This window comes from Kogia breviceps, chromosome 5, assembly GCF_026419965.1.
Source record: "Kogia breviceps isolate mKogBre1 chromosome 5, mKogBre1 haplotype 1, whole genome shotgun sequence".
NCBI classification, from domain to species: Eukaryota; Metazoa; Chordata; class Mammalia; order Artiodactyla; family Physeteridae; genus Kogia; species Kogia breviceps.
In genome coordinates this window covers 91,215,830-91,234,240 of record NC_081314.1, presented here as the reverse complement: position 1 = coordinate 91,234,240, position 18,411 = coordinate 91,215,830, and the positions used below count along the sequence as shown (strand labels likewise).

At 38.9% G+C, this 18,411-nt stretch overlaps 1 protein-coding gene across 6 annotated transcripts; it reads right to left on the bottom strand.

The window, feature by feature from the left end:
- Window positions 1-4,214: 4,214 nt before the first annotated feature.
- Window positions 4,215-16,819, bottom strand: NEPRO (nucleolus and neural progenitor protein). 6 transcript variants are annotated; one of them, XM_059063682.2, is made up of 10 exons: window positions 16,519-16,720; window positions 14,737-14,891; window positions 12,488-12,567; window positions 11,976-12,107; window positions 11,471-11,548; window positions 10,153-10,256; window positions 9,895-10,065; window positions 9,518-9,579; window positions 7,056-7,315; window positions 4,215-5,396 (listed from the first exon to the last, which is right to left on the bottom strand). In XM_059063682.2, exons 1-10 carry the CDS (start codon window positions 16,619-16,621, stop codon window positions 4,934-4,936), a joined length of 1,608 nt encoding a protein of 535 aa, XP_058919665.1. In that variant the 5' UTR covers window positions 16,622-16,720; the 3' UTR covers window positions 4,215-4,933. The 6 variants fall into 6 exon arrangements, with proteins under 6 accessions (XP_058919665.1, XP_058919664.1, XP_066890741.1 ...); XM_059063681.2 differs by having other exon boundaries at window positions 9,895-10,256; window positions 16,519-16,819; XM_067034640.1 differs by lacking the exon at window positions 16,519-16,720 and adding an exon at window positions 16,186-16,430 and having other exon boundaries at window positions 9,895-10,256.
- Window positions 16,820-18,411: the final 1,592 nt, after the last annotated feature.

Below are 18,411 nucleotides of genomic sequence, written 5' to 3'. Positions count from 1 at the left end.
GTTTCAATGCAATCCCTATCAAACTACCACTGGCATTTTTTTTACAGAACTAGAACAAAAAAATTCACAAGTTATATGGAAATACAAAAGACCCTGAATAGCCAAAGCAATGTTGAGAACGAAACATGGAGCTGGAGGAATCAGGCTCCCTGACTTCAGGCTATACTACAGAGCTACAGTAATCAAGACAGTATGGTACTGGCACAAAAACAGAAATATAGATCAATGGAACAGGATAGCCCAGAGATAAAGCCATGCACATATGGTCACCTTATCGTTGGTAAAGGAGGAAAGAATATACAATGGAGAAAAGGCAGTCTCTTCAATAAGTGGTGCTGGGAAAACTGGACAGCTACATGTAAAAGAATACAGTTAGAACACTCCCTAACACCGTATACAAAAATAAACTGAAAATGGATTAAAGATCTAAATGTAAGGCCAGACACTATCAAACTCTGAGAGGAAAACATAGGCAGAACACTCTATGACATAAATCACAGCAAGATCCTTTTGGACCCACCTCCTAGAGAAATGGAAACAAAAACAAAAATAAACAAATGGGACCTAATGAAACTTCAAAGCTTTTGCACAGCAAAGGAAACCATAAACAAGACATAAACAAGACAACCCTCAGAATGGGAGAAAATATTTGCAAATGAAGCAACTGACAAAGGAGTAATCTCCAAAATTTACAAGCAGCTCATGCAGCTCAATAAGAAAAAAGCAAACAACCCAATCCAAAAATGGGCAGAAGACCTAAATAGACATTTCTCCAAAGAAGATATACAGATTGCCAACAAACACATGAAAAAATGCTCAACATCATTAATCATTAGAGAAATGCAAATCAAAACTGCAATGAGATATCATCTCACACCGGTCAGAATGGCCATCATCAAAAAATCTAGAAACAATAAATGCTGAAAAGGGTGTGGAGAAAAGGGAATACTCTTGCACTGTTGGTGGGAATGTAAATCGATACAGCCACTACGGAGAGCAGTATGGAGTTTCCTTAAAAAACTACAAATAGAGCTACCATACGACCCAGAAATCCCACTACTGGGCATATACCCTGAGAAAACCATAATTCAAAAAGAGTCATGTACCAAAATGTTCATTGCAGCTCTATTTACAATAGCCAGGACATGGAAGCAACCTAAGTCTCCATCATCCAATGAATGGATAAAGAAGATATGGCATATATATACAATGGAATATTACTCAGCCATAAAAGGAAACAAAATTGAGTTATTTGTAGTGAGGTGGATGGACCTAGAGTCTGTCATACAGAGTGAAGTAAGTCAGAAAGAGAAAAAGACTGTATGCTAACACATAGATATGGAATCTAAGGGGAAAAAAAAGGTCATGAAGAACCTAGGGGTAAGACAGGAATAAAGACACAGACCTACTAGAGAATGGACTTGAGGATATGGGGAAGGGGAAGGGTAAGCTGTGACAAAGTGAGAGAGTGGTGTGGACATATATACACTAGCAAAGGTAAAATAGCTAGCTAGTGGGAAGCAGCCACATAGCACAGGGAGATAAGCTCGGTGCTTTGTTACCACCTAGAGGGGTGGGATAGGGAGGGTGGGAGGGAGGGAGACGCAAGAGGGAAGAGATACGGGAACATATGTATAACTGATTCACTTTGTTATAAAGCAGAAACTAACACCATTGTAAAGCAATTATACTCCAATAAAGATGTTAAAAATATTCAGAATGGAAAGACAAAGCCTTACTTTGAACTAATGTTAATGGAAAATATTTTTATGAAGATGCTACTGGCCTATCCATATAAGTGGCTTAGCTTTTCAAAGTGAGGCTGAATATTAAAATGTTACAGCAATAGCACTGGATAAAAAATTAACTCTAAAACAGCTTTGTGACTTTTGTGAAAATTCAATTCTGGATATGTTTTCAGTTTTGTTTTTTTTTTTTTTTTCATTACGCGGGCCTCTCACTGTTGTGGCCTCTCCCGTTGCGGGGCACAGGCTCCGGACGCGCAGGCCCAGCGGCCATAGCTCACGGGCCCAGCAGCTCCGCGACATGTGGGATCTTCCCGGACTGGGGCACGAACCTGCGTTCCCTGCATCGGCAGGCGGACTCCCAACCACTGCGCCACCAGGGAAGCCCATGTTTTCAGTTTTATAGTTAGTAGTGCTGGTTTATTCTAATCAGCAGTGATTTCAGCTTAAAAAAAAAAAAAAAAAAAAAAAACTTCTACGGGCTTCCCTGGTGGTGCAGTGGTTAAGAATCTGCCTGCCAATGCAGGGCACACGGGTCTGGTCCGGGAAGATTCCACCTGCCGCAGAGCAGCTAAGCCCATGCACGGCAACTACTGAAACCTGCACGCCTAGAGCCCGTGCTCCACAACTAGAGAAAGCCCGCATGCATCAACAAAGTCCCAATGCAGCCAAAAAAATAAATGAAATAAATTTTTTAAAAAACTTTTAATATAGGCATTCACCAAGTAAAATATGTAACAACAGAATTTCTTAAAAGTCATCTTTCTGCCTGCCAGTGTTTTTTTTTTTTACTGTTTGTCTTAGCCTTGGTTCTGGTTCTCCTAAAAGCACAGCCCAAGACAAAAGCTTGCATCTGATAGTTTACTGGTGATGTGATCCCAGGGAACAGGAGTGAAGGGGAAATGAAACAGATCGCAGGAAAGCCAATCAAGGGCTTGATCTTGAGGAGCCTTATGAAATGTGCCTCTGAATTGTCTTTGAAGGAGGGTTAGAGGACAGCCCCACACCTCTCCCAAGTTGTATATGCCCAAATGCCAAGCAGTTCCTGTAGCTTGTCAGAAGCCAGGAGGCAAGGTGCAGTTGCCCAGTCCTGCTTGAAACTGGTTGCCATACTAGTGACTCAAGTAAGAGGCCAAGAGGATTTGAAGTGACATATGGGAGGTCTACCACACTGCTCTTAAAATGACCAGAGTGTTTTAATGCCACCTGAAGTGATTAAATTGGTATTCACTATGATGACCCTAACAGTATTTTCTAATCTCATTTACTGGATAAATTATGGGCTTGTATATTTAAGATTTCACTTTTTAAAATTTAAAACATTTGAATTTAAGTTGTTTGGAAAAATAACATACAGAATACTATGTTCCTTATATTATAAATTATCATTTTATGGACACATGAAGCTCTTTACATTTTTCCCAGAATTTTAAGGGGCAAATGGGAGAAGGATGAGATAAAGAAACATACTCCAAAGGAACATTAATGAAGTAGGAAAAAAAGGCTTATAGTCTAATCATTTTACCTTAGACAATTCATTGAACCGCTGTTTTTTCCAGTGAAGGATGATCTCCAAAGTCTCTTCCAGCTGTAAAAGTTTATGATTCTTAGACAATAATGCCACTTCAGATGGAGGGACCTAAGCCCAGGGAAACCTACTAGCTCCACACAACTAGTGGAGGCATGTGCAAATAAAAGTAGACGCAAGACCAGACCTTAAATCTTAGAAGCTGGTGGCTATTTCTAGACTTGTCATGAATGATACTTTCTTGGTATTGTCCATGTTTTAAAGCAGTAAGTAGCTCTACCACCTGGTAGGAAACCAGGAGAAATATAAACAATAAAAAGTGACTAGAGATTGATTAAGAACTCTAAATTAAATAGGATATTTAGCAGGGCTTCAGAAAAGGAAACTAAACCAGCATTTATCTAACTTTGCATTTCGGGCTACTTGCATCAAAATCACCTGAGCCCCTTAATAAAAATGCAGGCTAAAAAAAAAAAAAATGCAGGCTTCTGGTCCTATCCTCTAGCCATATTTATCGATCTCTTTGGAAGGGACTCAAAACCTGCATTTTTAAACAACCCACCAAGTGATTCTCAAAACATCCTACAGTTTGAGAACCTCTGATACAGTATTGTAGGTAAGTGGGAAAATATACAGAAAGAAGATGAGGAAAGAACAAGGCCAGATAGAGAACAAAAAGGATGCTAAAAAATGATAGGATGGCTGAGGAAAGGAAGGATGCAGTATATACTAGGGCACTGTTTCATTTTTCTATAAATTACTGTATATAAACAGAAAACTTAAGCTTACAACCTGCTGAACCAAATAGCTTATTAAGCTAATTCTAGAAAACTAGAACATTTGAAAGATACCTCAAGCTTCACATCATTATTTGAAAATATGTAAGATTTACCTTCTCAGAGCAATTGTATGAGCAACATACAAATAATCAGATGACAACATCACCAAATTATGAATTTATTTTTAGCCTCATTGTGTTGGTTGATTTTGTGTCTCCTTAGCTTTATCTTTTCATCTAACTTTCTCACCTACTTCTACTTTGTGTATAACCATAAGTCACTTTACATCCTTTTTGGAAAAAATTTTATTTGGACTCAGTCGCTAACACCCCAATAAATAAAAGCCCCCACAAACTTTGTAGAACTCCAAAAGCATTTTAATGTGCCCTCCTATGTGGTAAGGTTAACAAATGAAGTGAAATAATGGTTGTGACCACTCCCTGGTAATAGTGGCAAAACTTCGATGATAATTCTAACAGACAGGAGAGGGCATAACTGTTAAAAGCTACAAACCTTGGTGTTCAGAAGAGCACTTAGCTACAATGGAGCCATTAAGGCTGAAGTGACCTTTTTGGTGATTCCTTGCTACTCCCCACCCCCGCTCCCCATGTACCTAAGGCACAGTGTAGATTTTACAAGCCTAATTATTCAGGTCCTAATTAAGTCAAAAATTGACTATTAGTCAAATACTTGTCAGTTAAATGACACAAAGCTATGACAAGTGTTTACTGAACTAAAATGAACTGCTCTACAATGTTGCACTTAAGCAGCTCCTCTGAATCCAAATGGTACTTCCAGATCTTTCCAGATCTCAGCTGTTCGACTTAAAACAGAACACTGGAGCAGCCGGTTAACCAGTTAAAAGTCTCACATATGAGCATCTAAACTCCCATTAAAGCGAAAATATCATCAATGTCATCTGTCTCCTTAGTGATTCCTGATGTATTATGTTTATTTATTTGCATCGTTGTCCAAGAATCAGTTTCATTTTCATTGCTTTCTATACGATTTTCATGAATTTGTTTCTCCTTAGTTCGTATGACAGAACTTGAAACTCTTCTACTCAACACTTGCTTATTGTTAGGGTAGAGATCAGTTGTACGAACTGTAGGGTGTGAGAGTCTCCCTTTAATGATATCGGTAGCACTCTGAGTCCCTTGAGGGGGCTGCTGGGTTTCCTTTAAAAGAGTCGACTGCAACTTTCTCTGTGGTTTCTTTCGTTTCAATGAAAATTTATTCTGTGATCTTCTTTGTCTCAGATGATTCTTCAAAGTTTTGCTACCTGAGCCATGAAGAAGGCAGTTGCAAATTGATGTTTTTATGCACTCTAGTTTCTTTGGCAAGCTTTAAGACAGAGAGAGGAAAAATTGGAGATTGTTAAGATGCAGAAAAACATTCTCAGAAACTTTTGTCTCCTTTTTACCAACTTCCAATTGAAAAATATATGATTTATAAGTCCTATGCCTGTGTACAACTCCAGAATCTAAGGAAAAAGAAGGAAATAGGAGCTTCAACCCAAGTCTGTGTTTTCAGAGCACAACTTCCTTCTGATTTAGACTGTGAGCAAATGTGTCCCCATTATGTTTCCAAAGTAAAGTAGCTCCTACAAGTAGCAAGGTAAATGAATGGTGAGATATCTCCATATTTTAGTGCCAGAGCTCTTCCCCGATAATTGCTAATCTGTTCATAATATAATAGGAATGGAACTGGGGAAAAGATGAATCACAAATAGAAAAATTGCTAGGATGCATCAACCCATTTCTGGATTAACAGCTTCATATTACAGCAGGAAATGAACAAAGAAAAAGGAATAAAAGTGAAGAGGGAGTTTATGTAAAATGAGAAAACAGGGCTCCTGGCATAGACATAATGACAGCCTTGACCTACCCTAATTATGATTCATATATCATCTTCAAATTTGGGAATTTGGAACTCAAATGGCCAGTTATTTTAGGTGTTTTGCTTCTGAATAGGGTACACTGCCACAAGGTACATCGATACCCTGCTAACTGCCTGTTTGTGATAGACTGCAAAAGATTAGCATGAGTCTGTACCTCCTACCCTACCCTCTTCCTTTTTAAACAAATATAGAACTTTGAGGAAGCCCATTTTAATGTAGTAATTCATAATCTCTGTTTCCAAACCATTTTGTCTTACCATAAGCAGTAATCTTTAATTGAGGAGAGGGTAGGTGTACTTCCCAATTGAAATGGAAATAGGAAGAATGAAAACAGAAGGATCAGAGGATCTGCACTGAGTTTTAGATCTCCAGCTCTAATACCCTGAGTAAAATCCTCTATTCCTTCATCTATATAATATGAATGTCCACAGAGTTATTGTGGACATTAAATAAACTTCAAATGTACTACAAATATATTACTGAAACAGCAAACCAGGGCAGAATGAAAGAACACTATATTTTTGTGGGGTGCAAAATAATGGTCTAATCAAATAACTACCAGTTTCTTACCCTCTGCATTAACTTTTATCATCTCTGCCTCATCTACATCTGACTTTATATGCAGTCTTGAACAGAACACCTCCATCTTAGGCTGAGTTTCTACTCTAGAATGTAATGTAAAAACCCTTAACTTCCTCAACAGCTTTTAATGAAAACTTGCTATAAAATCTTAAATATATATATTTTTTACTAAAATAGGAATGAATTTTTAAAGAAAATTTAACAAATTTTAGACTGTGATTCACCCACGGGAACCATTATAAAGCCCTGAATAGATACAGTAAGTTCCCTACATACAAACGAGTTCCATTCCGAGAGCACGTTCTTAAGTCCAATTTGTTCGTCAGTCCAACAAAGTTAGCCTAGGTACCCAACTAACACAATCGACTATATAGTACTGTACTAAGTTTAACAAAACTGCACTTTGAGTAGATCTCAATTTTAGACTACTGGACATTAAAAAGGCTAACTTGAATATATATACTTTTGCCCTAAATGACAATAGAAAAAGTAAATAAATATAATTTTTGTGATGTACCTACCTATAGCCTTGAGCTTCCACATGTTTAAGCCGGTTACTTTTAAGAAGTTTATTACCCAGAAAGGTGGTCTGAGCCTTGAGTTTTTTGCTCCTACACCACAGAATTGCCATTTGGATCTCTTCAGAAAGTTGTACGAAAGTCTCAGTTTCTTGGAATCTTTGCACAAGACTTTTTACACAGGGAGTTCCTATTGCTTTCCGAGAAGAACGTTTGGTTGCCTTTAGTTTGGATTGAGAACATTTAAACTCAAAACTGTTCTCCTGAAATATGGAACGATGAGAAAATATATTGGATTTGTTACTGACTTATATAACAATAGAGAGAAGTTGACTCACAGACTATAAAAATCTGAAAATACGTCTTTTTAAAAGAAGGAAAAAAAGTTTTTTCAGCTCACTATGCTTTCCTTTCTTTCTTTTTTTTTTTTTTTCCATGCTGCTCGGCTTGTGGGATCTTAGTTCCCCAACCAGGGATTGAACTCATGCCCCCTTCAGTGGAAGCTCAGAGTCCTAACCACTGGATGGCCAGGGAATTCCCTTCCTTTTTCTTAAAAATGTTTTTATTCACTGCTCCTAACACAAGATTTTTTCCCCTCTGTGCTACAACAGATCCCATCTATAGCTGAATTCACCTGTATACAGGTAACAATATAAATATTTGCATACATATCTATTTAACCTATACATATGAATAAAACTCCACATGATTAAGTATTGCTCAAAGCCTATCTAGTGGGAAAAAAATCACTGAAGAGCCCTCTTCCTCTAATACTGAACTACCACAACTTGTTTTTCATTTATTTCTATATCCTGAGTCACCCTCCTCAATGATGGGTCATAAATGTTATTGAAAACATGTGAAAATGGGGATGATTGCTGAATGTATGTTAAAAATGCTTAACTGAGCAACATTTCCAACTCCAATCCAACCATCTTTTGATGTGGCACCTTTGGTCTCTTCAACCTCATCTTTCTATATCAAGTCAAGTTTGAATTTTATCAACTTTTACTGTTTATTGAAATATGCCACCTACTAGGTCTGCTTCCATCCTCTGTTCAAAACTTACCTTCTTCCAAATTTCTCACTCTTAAGAACATGAAGTAGTAGAAAATATGAAAGCAGAGACCTATAAATACTTTGTGTTGGTGATCCATAAAAGTTTGACCTAAAAGCAGGCTAAGCATATTGGTGCTAAATGCTAAAAATATGGTAGTCATTGGTCATGAATAAGAGGGATGCTGTAAACAGCTCACCTAGGAACAGGTGGACGGACCACAGAAAGTTTCAAGAGTCACAGAGAGCCGTAGTTATTAAGAGAGCTGACGAAACTATTTGGAGGACTGGTGTAATGATAAAGGACAAAGACTATGAAACCAAACTGCCTGCATTCAAATCCCAGTTCTGCCCCATATCTGCTGTGTGGCCTGTGCAAATTTCTTGTCCTTTCTGTGCCTTAATTGTCTCATCTGAAATATGGAAACAGTAATAATAGCACCTACCTCACAGGGCTTTTGCAAGGATTATATGAGTTAACACATATAAAATGTTTTGAACAATGCCTGGCAAAGAGTAAATGCAACATCAGTGTGATGATGATGATATCTTCCTCTGGAACTTGTGAATCGGACAAAATATAAATGCAGACTGGAATCCTTGTAAGCCTTCAAGAAAGTACTGACTCATTAGAAATGATTAAGAATTCTTGAATCGAATGGAAGAAATAACCCATGAAGGAAACCAGAAGAAAACAATTTTGAAAAGAGAAAGGGTAAAAGAAGTCAAGAAGTTACTGATGAAAGAGGATGACATTGATGTACTTATCCATGTCAGATCCAGAACAAACAGAATTTGCAGACACTGGCCAAGGAGAGGAATCATGTTAAAGCTTGAATGCTGACAGGAAGAAAGAAATAGAAGCCTCATGACAAAGGATGAGGATGACGATAATGATGATGAAAGTAGCTAACAATATCTAAGACCAATTAAATGCTTACCACACTTTATAGACTCTGTGCTGAACACTTTACATGAACTAAAACTGGCACAACCCTATGAGGTACATACTATTATTAGAAACAGAGGTATGGACAGGCCAAGAAACTTACATAAGTCACAGAGCTAGTACAAACCAAAGCCAGGACTCAAACCACTTCTGACTGTAAAGCCCATTCTCTTAAGCTGCAGTACAATCCACTCCTATGATGGATCCTAGGATCACTTTAAAATTCTAGCAAAACTCTTAGTAAAATGTTTCTGAAGGCATTGTATTAACTGAATTAACTACATGCACTCAAATCCCTTGGGAATGCCTCTATTCATTCAGAAACACATTGAGAACTAAGATGGCACTACTCTTAGAGCTGGGGATAAAAACTGAAGATTCAGTCTCTGCCATTGGTAAGTGGCATCTACTCTACAAATCAGCAGAAATCATAAGCTATATTAAAATAAGCCAGACAAACCTGAATAGCTTTGTGTTTCAGCTGTTTGCAGAAAGCCCTCACGTCAAATTCTGATGACTTTTCTGTGAAGATGGAAAGATCAGAGATGCAAAAACTTAGGCATACTATTTTCAAATCAACAAATTCTTAAGTGCATGACTATATTTCTTGCCAAATTACTACAAGAGATAAGCAAAGAACTATGAAGCAACAATAGAAACTTTATATGCTCAAAATGAGAAAACACAGGTATTACCATACCTCTCTAAGAATAATCAGAGTTAAAATTAAGAAGAAAGATGCTGAATTTCTTCCTACACAATGCATGACTACATTGTAATTTCAAAAGTTTTTTTGTTTGTTTGTTTTAGAGTATGTGCCATATCAAAGCAAATTACCTTTTAAGATTTTCTTATTCTTTACTGGCTGTCCAAGATCCACATAATTCTGAATACTGATCTTCATTTGTTTAGCTTTTTTGGAAATGCTAAGTAATGTTTCTTCACTGGACCTCTGTGATTGCTCTTTTGTTAAAAATAGTTTATTTAGCAGTTTAGTTACTCCTTTAGCTGCAAAAGATGTAGGCATTTTTTTCTTAAAGATTTCAGAGTAGGGCTCTCCTAAAAATTCAGCAATATCAGAAGGAAAGGTAAAACCTTTGAAGTAAGGCAATGGTTGAATCCTGGAGACCTCTTGAAGTAATCCAAACAATGGTTCATATAAAGAAACCAGCCTTTTTAAAACATCTTTATAGAGAACCCTAGAGAAAGAAGTAGGATCTCATGAATTAGCTAGTAATTATCATTTGCAGATTACATAATAATAAGAGAGTCAAAGCTGAAAATAATGCCTGTGAATCTGCCACTATAGATTAAAAAAACGCTAAAGCGGACACTTGCAAAGAGCTAGATTAGTCCAGCCTAAACAGAAAAATGCAAGTACAAAATGCTATATAAAACCAAATAAAGTACTACATGGAGAGATATCTCAAAAGATGTGCCTCAAAATCTTAAGTGTGGTTTTATCTAGATGATGAGATTTTAGGCAAATTTCAGGTTCTTTGCATTTTTTCTATTTTTAAATGTTTCTTAAAATAACCATGTATTATTATTATAATCAGCAAAAATTATAATCAGCAAAAATTATAATCAGCAAAAATTCCTATTTCATTATAGAAATAATGAAGGTTTGACATTTTAAAATAATATGATTAGTAGTTCTAACACTGTTAGCGCTAAAAACAAGCAGAATAAAAAGTAAGATGATTGGAAGTAGTACTTGAGATTACCAGGTTAAGATATTAAAGAAAGGTTTAGAGAGAATTTTCTCTCTCTCTTTTTTGGTTTTCATTCAAATTAGAGCTAATCATCCTGATTGTTTAAAATGGCCAAAAATAGGTCTCCTTATAAATATGGGCAGATTTTGAATCCAATTATCCATCAAATAAGTTTCATAATATATATTGTGAGATGCAAGGGAAGGGCTCTTTGGTTTGCAACTAGTATTATCAGTGTTCTTTACATCAACTAACTATGGCTCAAAAAGCAGTGGTGGTTCAGGTGGAAGAAAGGAATCTAGAAAACATAAGGAAGGTTATTGCCATTAAAAATTAGAAACCTAATGGCAGAAACAAGTGATACAGACTGCTCAGGAACACCTTCATTTTAAATGGCCCAGCTACTGAATGATTAGAGGAACCTTCTTTTTTTAAATTCCAGCTGCTAATCCTAGGAATTCATTTGCTTAGTTGTTTAGTGTTGAGGTGATCTCATGGATTCAGATTCAAAGCCTAATCCTCTGACATAACCATCAACACTTAGCTTCCCAATCTACCCCAAATAAACTCTGATCAAATGAAGAAACAGAATTCCTGCACCTTCAGCATCCCATGGGAAAGCAAATATGAAAACTACTAATAAGAAACTTTGTCTGAGTTAGAGAAATGAAGGATTTCAAAGGTACATACATACATACCATAACCTGCTCACCAGCCCAACCATCACAAGGTTTAAAATAATGAATTCTTGCAAACCTAGATGTTTCACAGTCAAGCTGGAGAATCAAGTTAAAGTTGGAAAACAGAATCAAAGGAATTTAGTTTTTTTTAAGTTACATTTATGAAAAAAAGTAGAATTTTCTTGAAGGAACTAAAACGTTAAAACATGTTCTATTTAAGTCATGGAAGCTTAAAAATAAAGTAATACACACCCTGCTAGAGGTCTCATATAAATTTAGTTTCTAAGATTAAGAATTTCTAATAGTCTATGCCCTTAGGATAATACATACTAGGTAGAGACAGAAGTCTCTGGCAATGGCTATATCAGGCAAATCCCAGGAAAAGGAAGCCAAAGAGCAAAATTTTAAGAATTCCCATAAGTTATAACTCCTACAGACTCCCTAGCTTTCAAATAGAAATACTATTAAATATATCCCAACAATTCCAATTCAGAAGAAGGTACTTTAGTTGATTCAAGGATACAGAAATGTCTTGCAGCAACAGTCCAACAAGCGAAGTAGCAACTTGCAGGCTCCCAAAATCTTCATCAACACCAGTTCCACCACTGGTTGGCTAGGGATGACACATGCTTTGGTATTTACAGGCTGATTTTCACTTGGCAAAAATAGAAAAGTACATTACTTTCATTCTTAAATATAAAGCACTTATATAGCAATTTTCAAGTGCAGACTTCCTTTAAGCTCAGTTTGAGGTAGTTATGTTTAATAATGACTCACTGAAGTTGACTGACACTTATGTTACAAAATAATCTACCATGACCCATATTTCAGTGTCACATCATTCCCTCCCACTGGCTGACAGAGGGAAATTACCACAAAATACCAGGGGCCTTTTATTGAAACAAAATTTGTACAGCTAAGGTATAATTGTTTATATTCTAACAATAAGTGAAGAAAATCTAAAGCGAAGTCACAGCAAGACACTGGGTTCCCAGCCCACCAAAAAGCCCATTACAAAGCAACTGGACCACTTACTTAGAAGAAAATGACTCAGAGAGATCTTGAATTGAATCTTCCAAATTCATGTTTTTCAAGCGTTTTAAACATTGTTCAACCTGAAAGGGGAAGAGCAGCTCTTGTGTGACACAGACAAAGCCACCGATGTGACCAGTAAAACAAAGAAATACAAAATTTCAAAGTATGGAAATATACTCAATACCAAAGAATACCTCTTTTTAAGGGTAAAGAAGCCCATAGCCCAAAGCAATTGCTTCTGGTTAAAAATTTGAAATTTATCCAGCCAAATAAATTTCTCAAATCAGGTTATGACTAAGAATTTATTGTACTACATGCCAGGATGTGCTTGATGCTATAACGGGGACCAAGGTAAGTATAAGATTATTCTCAAGATTATATTTTTCTGAAGCAACATGATTTCTAATAGTGAAACTATTAAAAGAAGATAGTAAATCATTAAGTACTAAATTTCAACAGTCTGTAAGTGCCACAGACATAAGGGATCAAGTGATAGAGGGATTGGGCATTGTAAACATACAGGAACAGGTGAGCAAAGGCTCAGAGGAGGGAACAAATGTGGTGAGTAGGAGGACTCACGAAGAGTTCAGGCTGTCTGAAATACAAAATGTATGAAGATGAAGACCAGAGAGAAGCCTGAGTTAAGGAAAACTGAAGAGGCCAGATCACGGGGGATCTTGTAAGTTAACCTAAGAGGCTTCCTCTTTATTCAGGAGACAATGGAGAAATATTAAAAATTAAAGCTGTGTTTTAGGGTGATTAACCTGGCTTTGGTACACATGAATATGCCAGAGTGGAGGAAAGACTGGAAGATGAAAGATCAGTCAGAACTGCAAGACAACTAAAAATCGACAAGGTCTGAAAAAAGAAATGGCAGCCAGAACTAAAAGGGACTAGATGCAGAGAAAGTTTTGACTGATCAGTTAGCCGGATAGGAGAGCTACGTAAAAGAAAGAAGCAGAGAAAACAGAACACCAAATTTTTCTGACTGGATAATTATTCACAACTTGGAAGCCAGGAGGAGAAATACATATGTTCAATCTGAGATGTTAAGTTTGGTTTTGGCATTAAAGACTCAGAAGGAGATAAAAGCTGCCCCAGAGAAGAAAACTTAAGAGAGACTATGATCCCAAATCTTTCTTTGATGAAAACATCTTCATCTTTTTTGCCTTAAGTAATGGGAGTGGAACACTAACCAGAGAGCATGAATCTGTAAGGTTAGAGACTATGTCTGTCTTTTTCATCCTGTACACCTAGCACGAAGCACAGTGCCTGGCACATAGAAAGTTTCAAAAATACTTGGAGAATTAATAAAATGAATGAATGAATGAATGAATGAATGGACACGTAAGGAACTAAGGTTAGGAGGCTCTATTCTGTGGTGTAGTCCCTGAGCTGGAGGGCCCAATTTTGTCTTAACCTCCAAAAGTTACACAAAACCACTTTACACAACTTGTTATATACTCATTCAGTATATTACCGATTAGATTATATACCTCACAATAAGTAGACTGCAACTTTGTTCTTTTCAGGATTTGGGGATTTTGATTATGGTCTGGAAAATTGTTTCTTAATGCAAAACTCTGTCTTGATCAAATTACTCAATCTTTAAACTAGGCAAAGGCATGGTACTTTATTATAGATTGCATATAATGAAAAATGTTCATAAAAATTACCTACCTATAATAAGAAAAATAAATAAATAAAAAGTAAACATAAAAACAAAAAATTACCTACCTACTAGAAACAAGACTGGGAAAGAATCCAACATAGTTCCTTTTTAAATAAACTTTTTTTTTTTTTTTTTTTTTTTTTGTGGTATGCGGGCCTCTCACTGCTGTGGCCTCTCCCGCCCTAAATAAACTTTTTTGAAATGCTTTCAGGGGAAAAAAAGTCCACATGCAATTGCAAGATGACCTATAAATCACAAGTACGGGGCTTCCCTGGTGGCGCGGTGGTTGAGAATCCGCCTGCCGATGCAGGGGACACAGGTTCGTGCCCCGGTCCGGGAAGATCCCACATGCCGTGGAGCGGCTGAGCCCGTGAGCCACGGCCGCTGAGCCTGCGCGTCCGGAGCCTGTGCTCCACAACGGGAGAGGCCACAACAGCGAGAGGCCCGCGTACCACCAAAAAAAAAAAAAATCACAAGTAAGTTACTGCGATTAAGTTACAGAATATTAAATGGCAGTGTGATCTCCATCTTCATCAAGTAAACATGTTGAGTATTAAACACAGGGCTCCCTCCTTACCTGTTTGAGGGCCAAATGGGGCTTGTGGCGGCCCATTCTGTTGTGATGGCTGTAAAGGACTGCACATAATACATCTGTTTCTGCATCTAAGATTTGGCTCTTCAGTGACAAGGTAACGAGACAGCATTCTTTAATTACAGCTGCAATGCAAAGGTCTAAAGCAGAGATGTTTTGTAAGACTTAATATGCATGTCTGTATTAAGTATATTCTATAAAAAATACACTGAAAGAAGCATCTTTCCTTATGTTTTAAAGAAATCAAGAACAAATTAACATAATCAGCCTCACCTGTAAGAACATAATTAATGTTTCCAAGTATGTGAGAAGTGACATAGGAAGGAAGTGATCATACAGTGACAGATGATATCAAGTCCAGGAAATCATTAAGAGAACATGTGTTAAAGTAGAATGTACATCTTTACACCACATTTTATCATGATTTTAATCTTTCATACGAATACTCTGCAGTCATTTGGTGTACACTTAACACTTCAAGTACCTTAAAGGTGGGACGTGTTGTATACTTCTCTACCACTTTAAAAACATATTCAGAAGAGAAATCCCTATAACAGCTGGAAATTATATTACATAATGAATGTCTGACTGAACACAGGGTACTTATTTAGTAAAACAAGGTAACAGCCTCCTAGTCTGAAAAAGCTGTGAATAGAAGATGGAGTGAACGTGTTCTCTATGGCTCTAAGGGCAGCAGTAGCATCCTAAGTGGCAGTAACACAAAGGAAGACTTAACAACGTGGAGAACTTTCTTAGTATACGAACTATTTGAGGCCAGAATGGGCTGCCTTTGGGGTGGGGAGAGACTTGGTGAATTTTCACGCCTAACAGAATCCTGTTCAAGAATCTTTGAATAGAGGAAGGGGTAAGATTAATCTGTAAACTGAGCAGGATGGATGGATGGGGAGGGGGATGTGATGATTAGATAAGTTACAAGTATTTAATAATAACAGCTGTCATTTGAGTGTTTATTTACTGTATCAGGCATTGTTCCAAATGCTTTACCTATAATGTTAATTCGTTCATCAGAACAGCTCTATGAGGCAAGTACTATTTTTATCCCCATTTGAAAATGCGCTGAAGCCCAGAAAGGTTAAATAACGACATTTCCCACTCCTCACCCCAGCTCTGGCAGAGAGAAGAGCCAGGATTCAAACCCAGGCAATTTGGCTCCTGAGCCCAGCGTGTACTGACTGCCCTACTGCCTAATAACGGCAATACCACCATACATTGACAGAACACTTTAGACCACGCTCTCCTAAATGACATCATGAGATCCTCCCAACAACCCGGTGATAGGGAAAACTAACCCCATTTTACAGGTAAGAAACGGGGGATCCAGAAAGATTGCGGTTTAAGTGCAGAGAGCTTGAGTGACGACCCGCAGCCTCTCAGAGGCAGAGGTCGAGAAAGACTGAGGGGTAACCACGGCACCTGGTGGCTTGAGTGAACGCAGGGTCCCCAGGCAGCAATTTTTCCTAACGCTAGCTGCGTCCGCCCTCTTTCCCCATTTCGGTGCGGGGCTGGATCTTGGGCCTTCGGCGCCCCAGCCAGGCCCTGCGGTAGACTCGGTGGGTCCAGCGAGGAACAGCGATGCCAGATGCCCTGCAAGATTCCTCAGCAACCTCCACAGCCCAGGCCCCTTTCAGCCGCGGCCCTGCGCAGGGTCCCGCGGGTTCCGGAAGTCCCGCCCCCACCCCGCGCACGTGCGCCGGCCTGATACCTCCTCCGGAAAAGCCTGTGCCCCTCGCCGGGTACTTCACTCACCCAGCGCCGCGTCAGGGTCCTGTACGATCACTGCGCTGCGGCTCCCCGCCTTAGGGAGGCTCACGCGGTTCCATAGCTGCGGGCCCGGCAGCAGCGCAGCCATCTTGGGAGGCAGGAGAGGGACTGGGAAAGGCGGACCTGGGCGAGAGCCACAGGAGCGACCGGCGGAGGGGCGATGAGCCTACGTCAGGGGAAGGTAGAGGGCAAGGGGTGGGGCGGGGGCGGGGCCCGGGCGGAGAAAGGGGAGGGTCCTTCACGAAATAGTGGACCAAGTACGGTGAACGTGAAGAACCCGGAGAGTCATCCAGCCCCTGGTCACTAATACCTGGCCGCGTATCAGAATTAACGGGAGAATTTTGGGGAGCCGCATCCCGGTACTACTCAATCAGAATCTCGGAATGGGGCGAGGAATCCGCCTTGTGTTTATGCTTCCCCACGGGATTCTGAAGCACAACCAGTTTTGGAACTACTTCAAGATATTTTACAGATGTGGAAAGTGAGGCCCGCAGTTGAGCTGGTGCATACGCCCCCATCTCCACCTCAACCATTAGTGGAAAAGGAAGAAATGAAATAAAGAGGCTTATGCAAAGTGCGCATTTGTAACGCAGAAGTAATGGAAGTTAGTCAAGGAAGGCTCTACCTGGAGCAGCAGCAAAACCACGATCATAGAAACTTGGAGGCCGTCTGACTCCATCAACCCCACCTTCTGTCAGTGTCCAAAACAAGACGATATTCCAAGCTTTCCTGATCCTCACCTCATTTATACCTTTCTAATAGTTCATTTATCTTCAGCTACCCGGATGCCAGCTTACTTAAGGCCCCCCGCGCAATGTATTAGAGAGGCAGTTAGTGGGTTTTGAAGACCAGAAAGGTTCTGATTCTAGATCTGCCCTTTACTAGCTCTACGATCTCAGGAAAGTTACCTAACTCCTCCAAATCTTAGTGTTCCTGCAGGTAAAATGAAGATAATAATACAAACTTGTAAAGTGCTCATAGTTAAAAAGTGCTTTAGAATAGTGTCTGGCATACAAACAGTATTTACTCTTAGCAGAATTAGTATTGTTTATATTATTTTTACTGTTTAATACAAATAGCCACGCCAAACTGAAACACTTTGCATGCTCTCTGTGTGTGCCTTTGTACATATTAATTTCTCTATCTGGGCCATTTCCCTGAAACACAATCTCCCTCAGCTCTGGTGTCATCACCTCTAGGTAATTCTTCCTGAGCATCCCATTCCCACTCCATAGCTTGATGTAGAGACGACTTTATGTACAGCCGTAGTGCCCTGTGCTGGCCTCTGTATTAGCCTCCTATTGCTGCTGTAACAAATTACTACAAATATAGTCACTTAAAACAACACAGTTATTATATTACATTTTTGGAGGTTAGAAGTCCAAAATGGATCTCACTGGACTAAAGTTGGCAGGGCTGGATCCTTCTGGAGGCTCTAGTGGAGAATTCATTTTCTTGCTTTTTTCAGCTTCTAGAGGCCACTTGCATTCCTTGGCTCATGTCTCCATCCTCCATTTGCAAAGTCAGTAGCATAGCATCTTCCAATCTCCCTCCAGCCTCTCTTTCTCTCTCACCCTCCTGCCTGCCTTCATCTTAAAAGGACCCTAGTGATTACACTGAGCCCACCAAAATAACCCAGGATACTCTCCTCATTTCAGAGTCTTTAACTTAATCATATCTATACAATCTGTTTTGCAATGTAAGTAAACGTATTCATAGATTTGGGTGATTAGGATGTGACTGTCTTGGGGGGGGCATTTTTCAGGCTACCACAGACTCTCAGTACCTCACTGTACTGTATTAATTTGTATATTTGTATGTCTCCTTCTCCAATGGCATCTGAGCTGACTGAAGGCAGTACTACCAGTGTAGCTTACT

Bases quoted from the DNA above. Each gene is read 5' to 3' on its own strand.
- NEPRO (XM_059063681.2), bottom strand. From the start codon at position 16,621: ATGGCTGCGCTGCTGCCGGGCCCGCAGCTATGGAACCGCGTGAGCCTC. The intron at 12,108-12,487 runs GTAAGTGGTCCA...ATTTTTGCCAAG, and splicing joins TCTGAGTCATTTTCTTCTAA to TGAAAATCAGCCTGTAAATA. The intron at 9,580-9,894 runs GTAATTTGCTTT...CCATCTTCACAG, and splicing joins GAATAAGAAAATCTTAAAAG to AAAAGTCATCAGAATTTGAC.